The sequence below is a fragment of the Stegostoma tigrinum genome, chromosome 6 (genome assembly GCF_030684315.1).
Source record: "Stegostoma tigrinum isolate sSteTig4 chromosome 6, sSteTig4.hap1, whole genome shotgun sequence".
Classification (NCBI taxonomy): Eukaryota; Metazoa; Chordata; class Chondrichthyes; order Orectolobiformes; family Stegostomatidae; genus Stegostoma; species Stegostoma tigrinum.
In genome coordinates this window covers 8147961-8161410 of record NC_081359.1, presented here as the reverse complement: position 1 = coordinate 8161410, position 13450 = coordinate 8147961, and the positions used below count along the sequence as shown (strand labels likewise).

The window sequence follows — 13450 nt, the reverse complement described above, 5'->3', positions numbered from 1 at the left end:
ATAAATGCCCCCATCTTGTCTATGCAACCTGACACTCAGTAATACCCTGTCATTGGCACCTACCTCCCAGCAAGGCAAATGGCCTACCCACTGCCAATTTTGCATGCTATGCTTCTCCTTACTGGCTCTCACCACCTGTCCTATCTCCCCGCCCCCCGACAAACTGTTAATCTTTTCCTATCAGTGATAATGGGAACTGCAGATGCTGGAGAATCCAAGATAACGAAGTGTGAAGCTGGATGAACACAGCAGGCCAAGCAGCTTCTCAGGAGCACAAAAGCTGATGTTTCGGGCCTAGACCCTCGTCTGCATTTCCTTTAGACACCTTTTCTGACTGACCGTAATACCTTTGACTGCTTCTTGCTGCCAAACGTGACTCGCAGCCTGGTTATCCATCTGGGCTAAGAGGCAAGACAAGGCAGAGAAGTTGTGAGCAACCAAGTAGGCACAAACTGAGTGGGCACCAAGGGAGCGAGCCAAAGGCCCTATGATACACCCAGTTCCAATGCATATCATGGCTACCTGCTCATGCATCCAGTACAGTTTGGCTGCAATGTTGCAATAAAAGGTGCCAGTGCTGCTCTGATGTGTGGGGCTGAAGTGCTGAACTATATTAAAAGTGTCAAACTGTGCCATGTTTACATGGTAATGCTGGCAATGTCAATCCTTGGAGACTGACACAGATGGTTGCTGTCCATGGATCATGAGACTTTTGGCCAATATGGATAGCAGGACAAGAGGCTCAGAAAAGCTGCAGTCATCAGAGTCCCACTCAGGCTTGCATTTCTGGAATCATCTTGCCTGGTTTCTCTCCATTACTTGGTAAACTGCAAACTGTATATAACTAATGGAGAATTGATAACAATGAGTTGTTAAAGCATGAAAATAGTTCCTCCATTACTCAATGGTGAGATTTCCATCTCGCTGTTAAAACCTTGCACAGAAAATCAGGTTGCTTTTTCAATTTCAAATATCTTTTTTTCCATTCTTGCTATGTTTTACCAACTGACTCACCATTGCCCACAATGTACAGTAGCTAAAAAAATTCCACCCATTGTTCCCAAGAGGGGATAAAGAGAACTTAGTCACTTTGAGTGCTTTATTTAACCTTCAGCAATGTAACAACATAAAAAATGTGCAAGCATGGAATTAATCCTGATAATGATCTCATGCCAAACTATAAGGACAGGGTCATTTACATAACGGAGCAGGCTTCTGTGCTATTTTGTGCAAACTGAGTATGATCAGAAGGGCCAGAAAAATTTTAAGGCACATGTTGCTGTGATGGAGATGTGTGGCAGAAGATATAAATTTCCATTTGTTTTTCGTGAGGTGAAATGCAATGGGAAAGCCCTACATTAGAGTAATTACAATGCAGCAAGAAGCGGATATCTGGCTGCATGCAATGGATTGAGTGTCCACGGTGGGAGTGTGAGATAGGAAATGTGTTTGAGATCCTTTCCGAACCTAAATCTCACAACATGAGTCAGAAAGTGTTGGAAGTGAGTTACATGCATAGTTCCTTGTCCAACACAGAATGGTCTATTTCTATGCCTCAAAGCACTGCGAATTTCTGCACTTTTGTTCTTCAGACTGTATCATTCAAATGATCATGGATGATGGCTAAATAGACTGGAGACTCTTGTTGCCCTTCTTCAAATCTGTTAGTTCTTAGACTATAGTGATGAGATACAATTATTGTTTTTCTCACACAATTGGTCTGAGTTCCACTTTAGATTTTTAATGCAAGTCACTTGGTGCAACTTTCACCTCCAGAAACAGACTTTTTGTAATTTAACATAGCCCCTGTCCAACCCATCACCCAGCATTCTGGTTGAATTCAGTTAGTTCTCAGTTTAGCTGCTAAATTAAATATTTTACATAAACAGCCACGTTTAAGGGTGGGAAGGGCTGGCTAGTGATCATATGCCCTGTTTCAATGATACTGGTGACCACAGCCAGCAATAGAAAGGGAATTCCAGGATCTAAGCTGTTTCACATTATCAGTGGGGGAGATGGATTCATGAAGGCAGAAGCCAAAAAGTATCAAAATATAAGCAAAGCAGTGTGGTTAAACACAAGCCAGGAAAATTCAAATGTGCAGTTCTAATTATCGCAGAAGTAACTTACTCATCAGCACATGCTGATTGAGAAGAGTGCTGCGTTTTCTATCACTGTTGTCTCTCACTCATGTAACTCTGCAACAGAAGCCATTAGAATGTGACAGTATTGATGGAGTACTGAACATTGCAACAACCATGTAACTGCATGAGTGCAAACTGATGCAGGCATCAAATTCAGTGTTCCTGTTTTTATTCCAAATTTTACATTTTTCTAATTAGCAGGAGTTTTGCTAAACTTAAGTACACTACAGACTAGCTGTTCCCAAAATGTGAGGGGAAGGCATAAAGACTTTGTGTGTGCCCTGTGAGGGTTGTGTTAGGATGAAAACCAGTTCTGTCTTAAAGAATGCCATGTTTGGAAAATCCATCTAACAGACCAGAATACACAATCTGAAACCATACCCAGGCCAAGATAATTCAATATTTTCTCTAAGTGTTGGGACAGGCATGTTAGGTTGTGATGCAGGCACACACAACAGCAATACAACTTACTGATATAATGCATACCTATCAGCTCAAAACATGGACAAGTATCTCATTCCATCAGGCACTCTTGAGCCTGATCACCCAAAGCGGCTGGTCAACCAGAGGCTAGCAACTTCTGGGCCCAAAGAACCACTGCTCAAACAGTATTTCAGAAAGGATCCAAGGGAATATTGCTTTCCTTCTTCGTGCTGGGTGCAAGTGTCAAGGGGAAAGGGCAGGAAGATGGATTTCAAAAGGCACCCTTTATCTGCCATCCATGTCTCTGGGGACCCCCAATACTGGGGCAGTTGGAGCCGAACCCCCACCCAACCACAACTCAACTCAGCTGGCAGGCAGGTCACTCTGCTTTCTCAGTTGGGAACAATCCACCTTTCTCATCCCCTGTGGAGACAGATGTCTGGGGAAGTGGTGAGTTGAGGCCCTTAAGTGGCTATTAATCGACCATGTGTGGGCCTTAAATGCTATATTGAGATAGTCATCCATAGGCATTCTCACCTAGTACTGAATAGCTGACATGGCAAGAACAAGGCCAATTTCTCTCTGGGGGACACAGAATATGAATAGGAGCTCCCCCTTTTAAGATTGAGATGAGGAGAAATGTTTCATTTCTTCAGGTCATCCATATGCGGAATTCTCTTCCCCAGAAGGAATTGAAGGCTGAGTTAGGTAGAATTTTGATAGACAAGTGAGTCAAGGGTTATAGGATGTGGACAGGAAAGTAGAGATGAGACCATACCAGATCAGCTATAATCGTATTGAATGATGGAGTCAACTTGAAGAGCCAAATAGCAACAACTACTCATATGTCCTTTGTTTCTTTTGAATAATTCTCATATGGTCTTTAGTAATGAGTGTTAGAAAGTTATGAATGGGATTCTGTTTACAAATTATGTAGCAATATCATCACTCTCTAAAATAAAGAACACAAAATTACACCGTGAGAGGCTACAAAATAAGTGCTAATCTCACTCTTCTTTATATTGAATGCATTAATATGTTTAAAACCAATCGATAAATAACAAAACAAGTTTACTTTGTTGAATATATTAACTCCAGTGAATTTATGTCATGTGGTCAAATTTTTTATCTACTGTATATTTGTGTTGCTTTGGAAACAAATGCACACATTACTACGTATCAACAAAAAACCAAATTAACTGCCTAGCAAAACCACAGAGAAACTCGGTCTCTCCTTATCCATGATTGCCAGTCAGTGTAATCTCTCTGGGAAACTGGGATAGAAATGAAAGAGCACCCTCAAAGGGTTAATCAAAAAAATAATTCTGAAGCATTAAAATCAGCCTGTTTCAGTCCACTGATTTCCACCCTTGAAAATGAACCAATCACAAACACAAGCAATGATATTAATGACCCAATGATTACCCTGCGGGCTCCAGTCAGGCAGAATGTACCATTTTAAGCAGGAGGTCATCTCTTGGTTAGTCGATGTCTACATTCACTGCGTTAATTCCAACTGACAGTTTGGAATACAACATAACTAATGAGAAAACACACCGCTCTCCCACACAATGGCTGGTTTTAAAACTATGATGTACATGAAGCTACTTGCTATGACTACAAACAGTCTTCCAGTAAAGTTAATAAAGTGCCACAGTCAGGTTGTGCCCCACTCATGAACCTTATTGCTTTACAAGGAGAATCTTTTCTTGGTAGGAATCTGGAGCAATTTTCCACTTGTCTGCTTCAATAAAACATGTGTTTGTCGTATGGTTTCAGATCAAAGACAACGATATAATGTTTCTACAACACTAACTACCATTGATATTATGTAGCTGTCTTTACTTTGTATTTAATGGGATTACGTTTGCATCTATCAGAATTTTGTATTGTCATCCTCAGTTGATGAATGAATCAATTCGCGATACATCTCTGGAACATTTCTTTAACTACTGAGAGCTCAGTTTTTTTTTGATATGACCACAGGTTTTGGCAATGGGACCATCACGACATTGAGATTAACATCTCTAATCAAGGTGCATGGCTAGCAATTAAGGACGTGGGATTCATTTAATGAAATATGGGGTATTTCCATACATATTGTGACACTAGGGATGGCTGAACTTGACACCTCTTTCATTACCCAAAACTTTGAGCTCTACATTGTTCCACTAATCATATTGCTTATGTTTCAAAACTAACTATCGATCAGGAAAATGCATTGAACATACAACAAATTGATCAATAACCAGTAATATCTCAAAGACGAGAAATGGCATGGAAGGAAAGAAGGGCATTTCTCCATTTGTTTTCAACCATTATCCTCACAAAGAAATTAATATGAAGTCTCGTTACTCGCCTCAGACTTGTCTTTATCGCACTTTTACCTCACATATTCCAAAACAATATTTGCAAACAGTCTGAAACAAAATGGAGCTCAATTTTAACTCACATGCAGAAAAGAAAATTGCAAGAATCGGTAGTGGGTAAGTTTTGCCAGTTTTGCCTCCTGTGTCCGATTACTGTGTCACTTATAGTGATTTCCTGACCAAAACAGCCACTGGACGAGCAGAATTCAACCGCCTGCTCACGAACGTCCAGCACAGGGGACAACCATCAAGGACTCAGGCAAATGATTCACACATGGGACAAGTTCTTACAGAGTGGAATCCTGGGTGACAGAGGGTGGGAAACTAAAAATATGAGAAGCCTAAACTTTTTTTGTGGTATCTGAGGTACACTCCTACTTCAAGGAAGATCATTAAGAAAAATAAGAAAACACATTTTGCTATGCCACCTCTGGCTCTAGCTCCCTGTGTATGTGCTTACAATCGTGGCCAGGAGCTTGGACTGGGCTACCTTGCTGATTACAATTTACAATTGTCAGTCTGAACATGACAGGAACGGTGTGGATAAGCCATAAGACAGCCCCTGCTTTATGTTCGCTGCTTGATTTCGACAACTTCAGTGGAAAAGCGAGTTAAAATTGATTCGAATTGGAAACAATTCTGCAGAAAAAAACATGCTAGCACCTTACAATTACAAGCAATTGACGAGGCCACACCTGGAATATTGTGCGCAGTTTTGGTCTCCTTATCAGAGGAAGGATGTTCTTGCAACAGCAGCACAGGTTGATCAAATTGATTCCTGATATGTCAGCACTTACGCATGAGGAGAGATCAGGTCAGTTAGGATTGTATTCCCTGGAGTTTGGACGGATGAAGGTTGGGGGGGAATCTTATACCTAAAACATTCTAATAGGACCAAACAGGAAGGATGGTCACATTTAGATTAGATTAGATTCCCTACAGTGTGGAAACAGGCCCTTCGGCCCAACAAGTCCACACCGCCCCTTGGACCATTCCACCCAGACCCATCCCCCTATAACCCACACACCCCTAAACACTACGGGCAATTTAGCATGGCTGATCCACCTAACCTGCACATCTTTTGGACTGTGGGAGGAAACCGGAGCACCCGGAGGAAACCCACGCAGACACAGGGAGAACGTGCAAACTCTACATAGACAGTGTCCGAACCCAGGTCCCTGGCTGCAGTGCTAACCACTGAGCCACCATGCCACCCTAATTTGTGGGAGAGTTCAATGGTCATTATTTAAGGATAAGCGGTAAACCTTCTAGCACAGAGAATATGGAGAACTTTCTTCACTCAGAGATTGGTGGAGCCTGTGGAATTCACTGCCACCGAAAATGGCTGAAGCCAACTAGTGGAGTGCCTCAAGGATCTGTTTGGGGACCACTGCTGTTTGTCATTATTATAATGACTTGGATGCAGGCATAGGTAGATGGGTTAGTAAGTTTGCAGATGACACTAAAGTTGGTGGAGTGGTGGACAGTGTGGAAGAATGTTGCAGGTTGCAGGGAGACTTGGATAAACTGCAGAATTGGGCTGGAAGGTGGCAAATGGAGTTCAATGTGGATAAATGTGAGGTGATTCACTTTGGGAAGAATAATAGGAAGGCAGAATACTGGGTCAATGGAAAGATTCTTGGTAGTGTGGATGTGCAGAGGGATCCTGGTGTCCATGTACATAGATCCCTGAAAGTTTCTACCCAGGTTGATAGTGCTGTTAAGAAGGCATACGGTGTGTTAGATTTTATTGGTAGAGGGACTGAGTTCCGGAGCCGTGATGTCATGCTGCAACTGTACAAAATGCTAGTGCAGCTTCACGTGGAATATTGCGTGCAGTTCTGGTCGCTCCATTACAGGAAGGATGTGGAAGCATTGGAAAAGGTGCAGAGGAGATTTACCAGGATGTTGCCTGGTCTGGAGCGCAGGCCGTATGAAGAAAGGCTGAGGGACTTGGGTCTGATCTCAGAGGAGAGAAGATGGCTTAGAGGGGATTTAATAGAGAAATACAAGATGATGAGAGGATTAGATAGGGTGGACAGTGAGAGTCTTTTTCCGAGGATGATGACATCAGCTTGTACGAGGGGGCATAGCTACAAATTGAGGGGGTGATAGATTTAAGACAGATGTCAGAGGCAGGTTCTTTAGTCAGAGAGTGGTAAGGGCATGGAACACCCTGCCTGCCAATGTAGTTACCTCAGCCACATAAGGGGCATTTAAACAGTCCTTGGAAAAGCATATGGATAATGATGGGATAATGTCGGGGGATGGGCTTAGATTAGTTCACAGGTCGGTGCAACATCGAGGGCCGGAGGGCCTGTTCTGTGCTGTAATGTTCTATGTTCTATGTGCGTTCTATTATGTGTTTTCAATAACGCGATAGATATAGCTTTCGTGGCTAAGGGCTATCCGGGGGTGGGGGGTTGGGGGGGGGGGGTGTGGAGGATGGGATTAAGATATGGAGCTCGATGATCAGTTATGATCATGTGGCATGATGGAGCAGACTCCAGGGGTTGAATGGCCTCTTCCTGCTCCTGTCTTGCATGATTCTATGTTTAAAGATGTAGAACATACATCTCTGCCACTTGGTCATAACACTCGTTCCTGCCTCTAAGTCAGGGGATGTGATTTCAGTTCCACTCCAGAGACTTGAGAAGCTGATCCACGTAGGCACTCCAGAGCAGTACTGAGGGCAGTGCTGCAGTTTCATTGAGGTGACACTCTGCTTTCTCAGGTGCAAGTAAAATATTCCATGCGCTGTTCAAAGAAGGCAGTGAGTTCCTCAGTGACCAATACTTATCCTTCAATAAACATAACTAAATCAAATTGACATTTATTCCAATCTAATTGGCAGCCTCATAAATTACAAGTGACTCAATTTCATTTGCTGTAAAATACATTAGAATATACTGCGGTTATCACATAAATACAAGTCTTACTTTCTATATTTTCAAGCAACAAATGGCCTGCTCCCATTCATCAGAAGGGTCTCGGCCTGAAACATCAGCTTTCCTGCTCCTATGATGCTGTTTGGCCTGCTGTGTTCATCCAGTTCGACATCTTGTTATCCCAGATTCTCCAGCATCTGCAGTTCCTATTATCTCTGTTCCTGTGCTATATTGTTTTTTGTTCTTAAGCAATTGTTTTTCAGCTAGATTGGCAGTCCTCAAATGATGTTACTGGATTTAAAGTCTAGCCACTTACATAAAATACGCTTGAGAAATTATTTTACAATTCAAATGATAACCAAACTGTTTACATTGTCGGTTTAATTGAATTTTGTATTAGTCTAGCAGTTCCTACTTAAAACTTTCTAGCCATGTGTAATAAAATTTCCTGTTGCTAGCTCCCATATAGGAAATAACTATTTCCACGTATCATGTAAAGACCATTCCTTATCACTATGTTGCCTTGAACTATGGCACTTAAATTTCATAAGTAAGATGGAAGCATAAAGCCATATAATAACCTATGCATTCAGTACCTCTTCCTTCAAGCCAAGGCCAGGACTTTCAAAAAACAAAATTAGAACTGTTTTATATTGTCTGCTCCTGCCAGGGTCCATCACTACAAAAGAGGTCACCAGTCTCCAAATTGCAGAATTGGGCTTACCTCTAGGGCTTGGCTTTGTGTGGCAACTGGGTTCCGCTAATTAAGACAGATACCATCAGACATCACATTTACAGACAAACACTTCAAAATATTGCATGTTCCGAACACTGTCATTGTCATCCAACTGCAAATTGAACTAATGAGGTCTATTGCAGACCCACAGCATTTGCATGCTCCCTTATTTCTCATCTGAGTCAGAAATGTGTCCTACTAGAGCAGTGGAAGGATTGCAAATTAATGAAGGTGCTGTAACTGGAGACTGAGCAAGGCTGGGGGAAACACTAAAGGCCAATTTCACAACCTTGGTAATTTGTGAACTGAAGACAAGCCAGAATCCTGCTTGTTAAGTTCAGATTGTTATAAGGTTGCTTTATATATAAATTTAGGTCTGATTAGAAAAACAGACAGCTCACCAGCATGGAAAATTACACTATGCATGACATACAGCTCCAGTAGAAATGTAAGAAATATTGCATATATACTATTAATAAACATGCAGTACAAGCAAAATGTTGTGAGTAGACTCATATCCAACTATTCATTGGTCCGTTCTAATTAAAGCTGCACCATTACACACTTAATATCCTATCATGATTATTGCTGCTCATTACAAGTACAAAAGAACCTGAATTTTACATATTGAAGTAAGGAAATTTTGACATGTTAATTTTAAAGTCTATTGTAATAATCTTTTAGCTTGCCTGAAAATAGAATGCTCCCGCATTAAAGCACCAGAGGGACAACCCATATTATGTGCTCAAATGTCTGGAATTAAGCTTGCACTCTAAGCTTAGAATACTATCACAAGTCACAGAGACAGTTCATTAGTTGGGAACTGGCAGTCTGTGATTTGAGAAAGGTAGTCAACCATGGGTAAGTAATGAAGATATGCAGTGAAAAGATATTCTGGAGAAATGCTCCTCCTTATCTCTGAATGCACTTTCAAATCTAACACCTCATCCCAAAGCGTTCTATTCCTCTAACTTTAGTCTCTTCCACTTACTCTCCTTGTTTCAGCCCACTATGGATAGTCACAACTTCAGGCATTTTAGCCGCATTCTTTCTCAAAATCCATCCCTCCCCCACCCCCGTCCTTACTTGCAAAACACTTCCTTCAATTCTATCTCACTAACCAAGCTTTTGTCGTTACTCCTAATATCTCCTCCTTTGGCTTGTCGTCCATTTTTGTCTCACTACTCTTTTGTGAAGAATGTTTTTCAACGCTATAAAGGGGCGAGACAAGTGCAACTTATTGTTCCTTTAATTGTATTAATGAGGGCCATAGAATTTCTGGGCAGAGATTCACTCTTGGTAAAGGGATGAGCCAGGTGATAAGGTAGCAAACTCACTGTCAGTGAGAGAAGATATTTAGGTTAATTTACCCTATTCTCTGCTTTCTAATATTCTTAGCATTCAGGATCTAATCGATATTCCCAAACTGATCATCTCACAGGACCTCACTAAGGATTTGTGGAACACTTTGAATTTCCAACGTAAGAAATATATTGCCTTGCATTGATTTGCAAATTGCAGGACTGTTTCAGCTTCTGGCTAAACTCACTAAGAATGCAATCCTACAGTGAACCTTGTTACCCTCAGTGATTGCAAGTCTTATAGGATAAGAATTCAACTTTTTTTAAAAAATACTGACAAGGAGGTTCATATAAAAAATTGGCAGTAGGTCTTATTTCTTCATGTATTGCTGTGTATATTCCATGTTTTATTAGAAGCAGATGTTTTTTGGTTACAGATTCCTCATATCAGACTATTACTTCTCTTTGTACTCAGTCCCTGTTCACATTTTCTTACCCAAGACCTAAGGCAATAATTAAACGTTTCCTTTAGTATTATTGACTGACTTGCAAGCAGAAAATTCTGTTCACATTTTAATGAGATAATAAAATGTGAGGCTGGATGAACACAGCAGGCCAAGCAGCATCTCAGGAGCACAAAAGCTGACGTTTCGGGCCTAGACCCTTCTCTGATGAAGGGTCTAGGCCCGAAACGTCAGCTTTTGTGCTCCTGAGATGCTGCTTGGCCTGCTGTGTTCATCCAGCCTCACATTTTATTATCTTGGAATTCTCCAGCATCTGCAGTTCCCATTATCTCTGACACATTTTAATGAGGGTTGCTTTCAGCATGCAGAATTTTCCATTTACACCTATGTGATTTAACGTGTGGAATAAGATGCCATCCATCTTGGCTATCTGTGCCTGTTTCACTCCCTTATCATATTCAGCTACAAGGAAATGACCTTTTCCTTTATTTTCCTAGTTTATATAGATGAAGCAAGCTGTTAACTCAGTGTAGATTGCAAAAGGAAAATACCAGCTGATTCTACAAACAAGCTGAGTGTACACAATGACTTACAGCAATACTGCGAGAGATGGAACTGACAGAAGCAGAAAGGTTCAAATGAATGAGGATGGAAACAAAACAGAAAACCACTAAATCCCAAATCTCAGACTCCTTATTCTGTTGAAATAACATCTCAGGAGAAAAGCTGGTGCCCATTCCTCAATGGTCTGGTCAATATTTATCTCTGCACCAAAACTGCTAAATATCAGATTTGTTGGGCATTCACTTAATTTGGATTTGGGAGGCCTTGCTGCTTGCAAATTGGTTACATTTGCTGTGTTTACTGGCTCCAAGGGATATCCTAAGGTACTAGATGAAAGCAGGTTCTTTCAAGTCTTTTTGAATTATTGAAGTGCTTGCAATTAGTTCAAAACTGGCAAGGCAAGATACAAAGTTGTTGATACTTACAAATAATATAATAGTCCTCATATTTTTTGAATTCCAGTCCCCAGAGATTAGGGCTAAATTCCTGAAACTTGATGGTAAACTTGACATCTTGATCTGGCTTGTTGCAATTGAGTAATGGTGTGGGGCTGGGCACAGCATTGCAGCTGTCAGCTTGGTCTTTCGAAACCAGATACAGTTTAAAGTACTCATACTGTCCAGTAATCCTGGAATCCACCTTGGGACAAATAATATCCAATTTGTCTCCTATCTGTGGGTACATCACCAGACCTTTACTGGGTAGAAACCTGAAAGTTAAAACACATGAAAAAAAAACATGTAAATAAATGTGCATTTGCCAAAAGAAACACAAACATACTGTTTTGCAAGTTTTTACTTTCCTGTCAGGTTTTTACAGGAAGCTGAAACTTCATTATTAACTGGCTGCAATAATAAAGTAGATGGGGATGGGATGTCAAATGAAAGCAAATAAAAATATTTTCTATTGATCTCCTTTCATTACAGTGTCCTTTTCCAATCAAACTCCACTCCTGAACTTGCTCATTCCAAATAGTTAACTATTTGAAGTCTTAAAAATGACTATTTGTGCATTTTCAGCTCATTTGTCTCTTTATTAGCCAAATTATAAACGGAGGAATATTGCAATTTGTTGAACAATTCAAAATCAAAATTAACAAACCAATTTTTTTTCCTTCTCATGTGCACCATACAAACTTACAGACTTCCATTACAGAAAAGTTAGAACATTTCCTTGAACCACACAAGACAAGAGTTAAGATACACAGAATAGAATCCCTCCAGTGTAGATACAGGCTATTCAGCCCAGTGAGTCCACACCAACTCTCCGCAGAGCATCCCACCCACAACTACACCCCGACCCTATTCCTGTAACCCTGCACCTCCTGTGGCTAACGCTCCGAACCTGCACTTTATGGGCAGATTAGCCCAGCCAAACCATCTAACCGACATGTTCCTGGAAAATATGGGCAATTGACTGTGGGCAATCCACCTAACCTGCTCATCCCTGAAAGATATGGGCAATTTACCCTGGGCAATCCACCGAACCTGTACATTTTTGGACTGTGGGAGGAAACCAGAGCACCTGGAGGAAAGTCACACCAACACATGAAGGATGTGTAAACTCCACACAGACAATCACCCAAGGTGGGAATCATATCCAGGTTCCTGGCACTGTAAGCCACCATGCCACTTTGCACATTTTTCATTAAGCATCTTAGGCAGAACAAAACTTGGGAGCACATTTTACAACAGTTTAATATCATTAAAAGAACTACAACCTCAAAATCATATATATATATTGAAATTTAGTGCCTCTTGCTGCAAAACTTGCTTTATTCATCAAAGTATTTCTTGGTATACAGCTTGACTTGTCTCACTCAAGATACTAAAAGTTGCAAATGCTGCATTCCTATCTATATACTCGCTCCATCCTGAGGTTTAGATATGTTTGTCCCAGTTAGTGTTCGGGAGCAGCTCTTTAAGTTTGTCGCTGCTCCTAGAATATCCTCGAAGGCCAGAGATAAAGTGCCTTTGTTATATAAAACTGATAGGGTTTTATAGAAAATTTGACCAAAGCTGTACATGGCTAAAACTACAGAATTTGTCAGGGATTACAACACAAAGGAACATTTTAACCGTCATTCAGCACTTCATAATCAATCTATCCTGTAAGTTTAATGGCATATTAAGGATTTTGAAAGACATCTCAAGCAGCTCATCTCCTCTAGTTTAATTATGTTATCTTTTACAAAATTGAGAATAGAAGGAATGAATAGCATTGAGATTCACCCCACAATGCAAGGTGGGTTAACTGTTCAATGTTTATACTACTTGGACCACAATTAGAGATAACTGTGTAAATTAAGAAATCACAGTTTTCAGATGACACAATTACTTCTCCATATGTGTCAGGCCACCAAATGATATCACATCACTGTCCATTGTTGGAACTGAAGACTGTCCCATCTCTAACTTTGTCTAGCCCTGCAACCCTCAGGGGTCTTTGCATTCCTTCAATTCTGGCACATCTCCAATTTTCATCATGCCACCATCATTGTGTCTTCAATTATCTAGCTTTTTTCACTAAATTTCTCTGTTTCTTTATGTTTCCATTATTTG

General features: G+C 40.8%; 1 protein-coding gene across 2 annotated transcripts in view; it reads right to left on the bottom strand.

The window, feature by feature from the left end:
• The window catches only part of efnb2a (ephrin-B2a), a 56437-nt gene that overhangs the window by 17545 nt on the left and 25442 nt on the right, over positions 1-13450 (bottom strand). For both annotated transcript variants that reach the window (XM_048533061.2, XM_048533062.2), the window contains exon 2: positions 11315-11598. In XM_048533061.2, coding sequence (XP_048389018.1) covers positions 11315-11598 — 284 coding nt within the window. The remainder of the gene's footprint in view (positions 1-11314; positions 11599-13450) is intronic.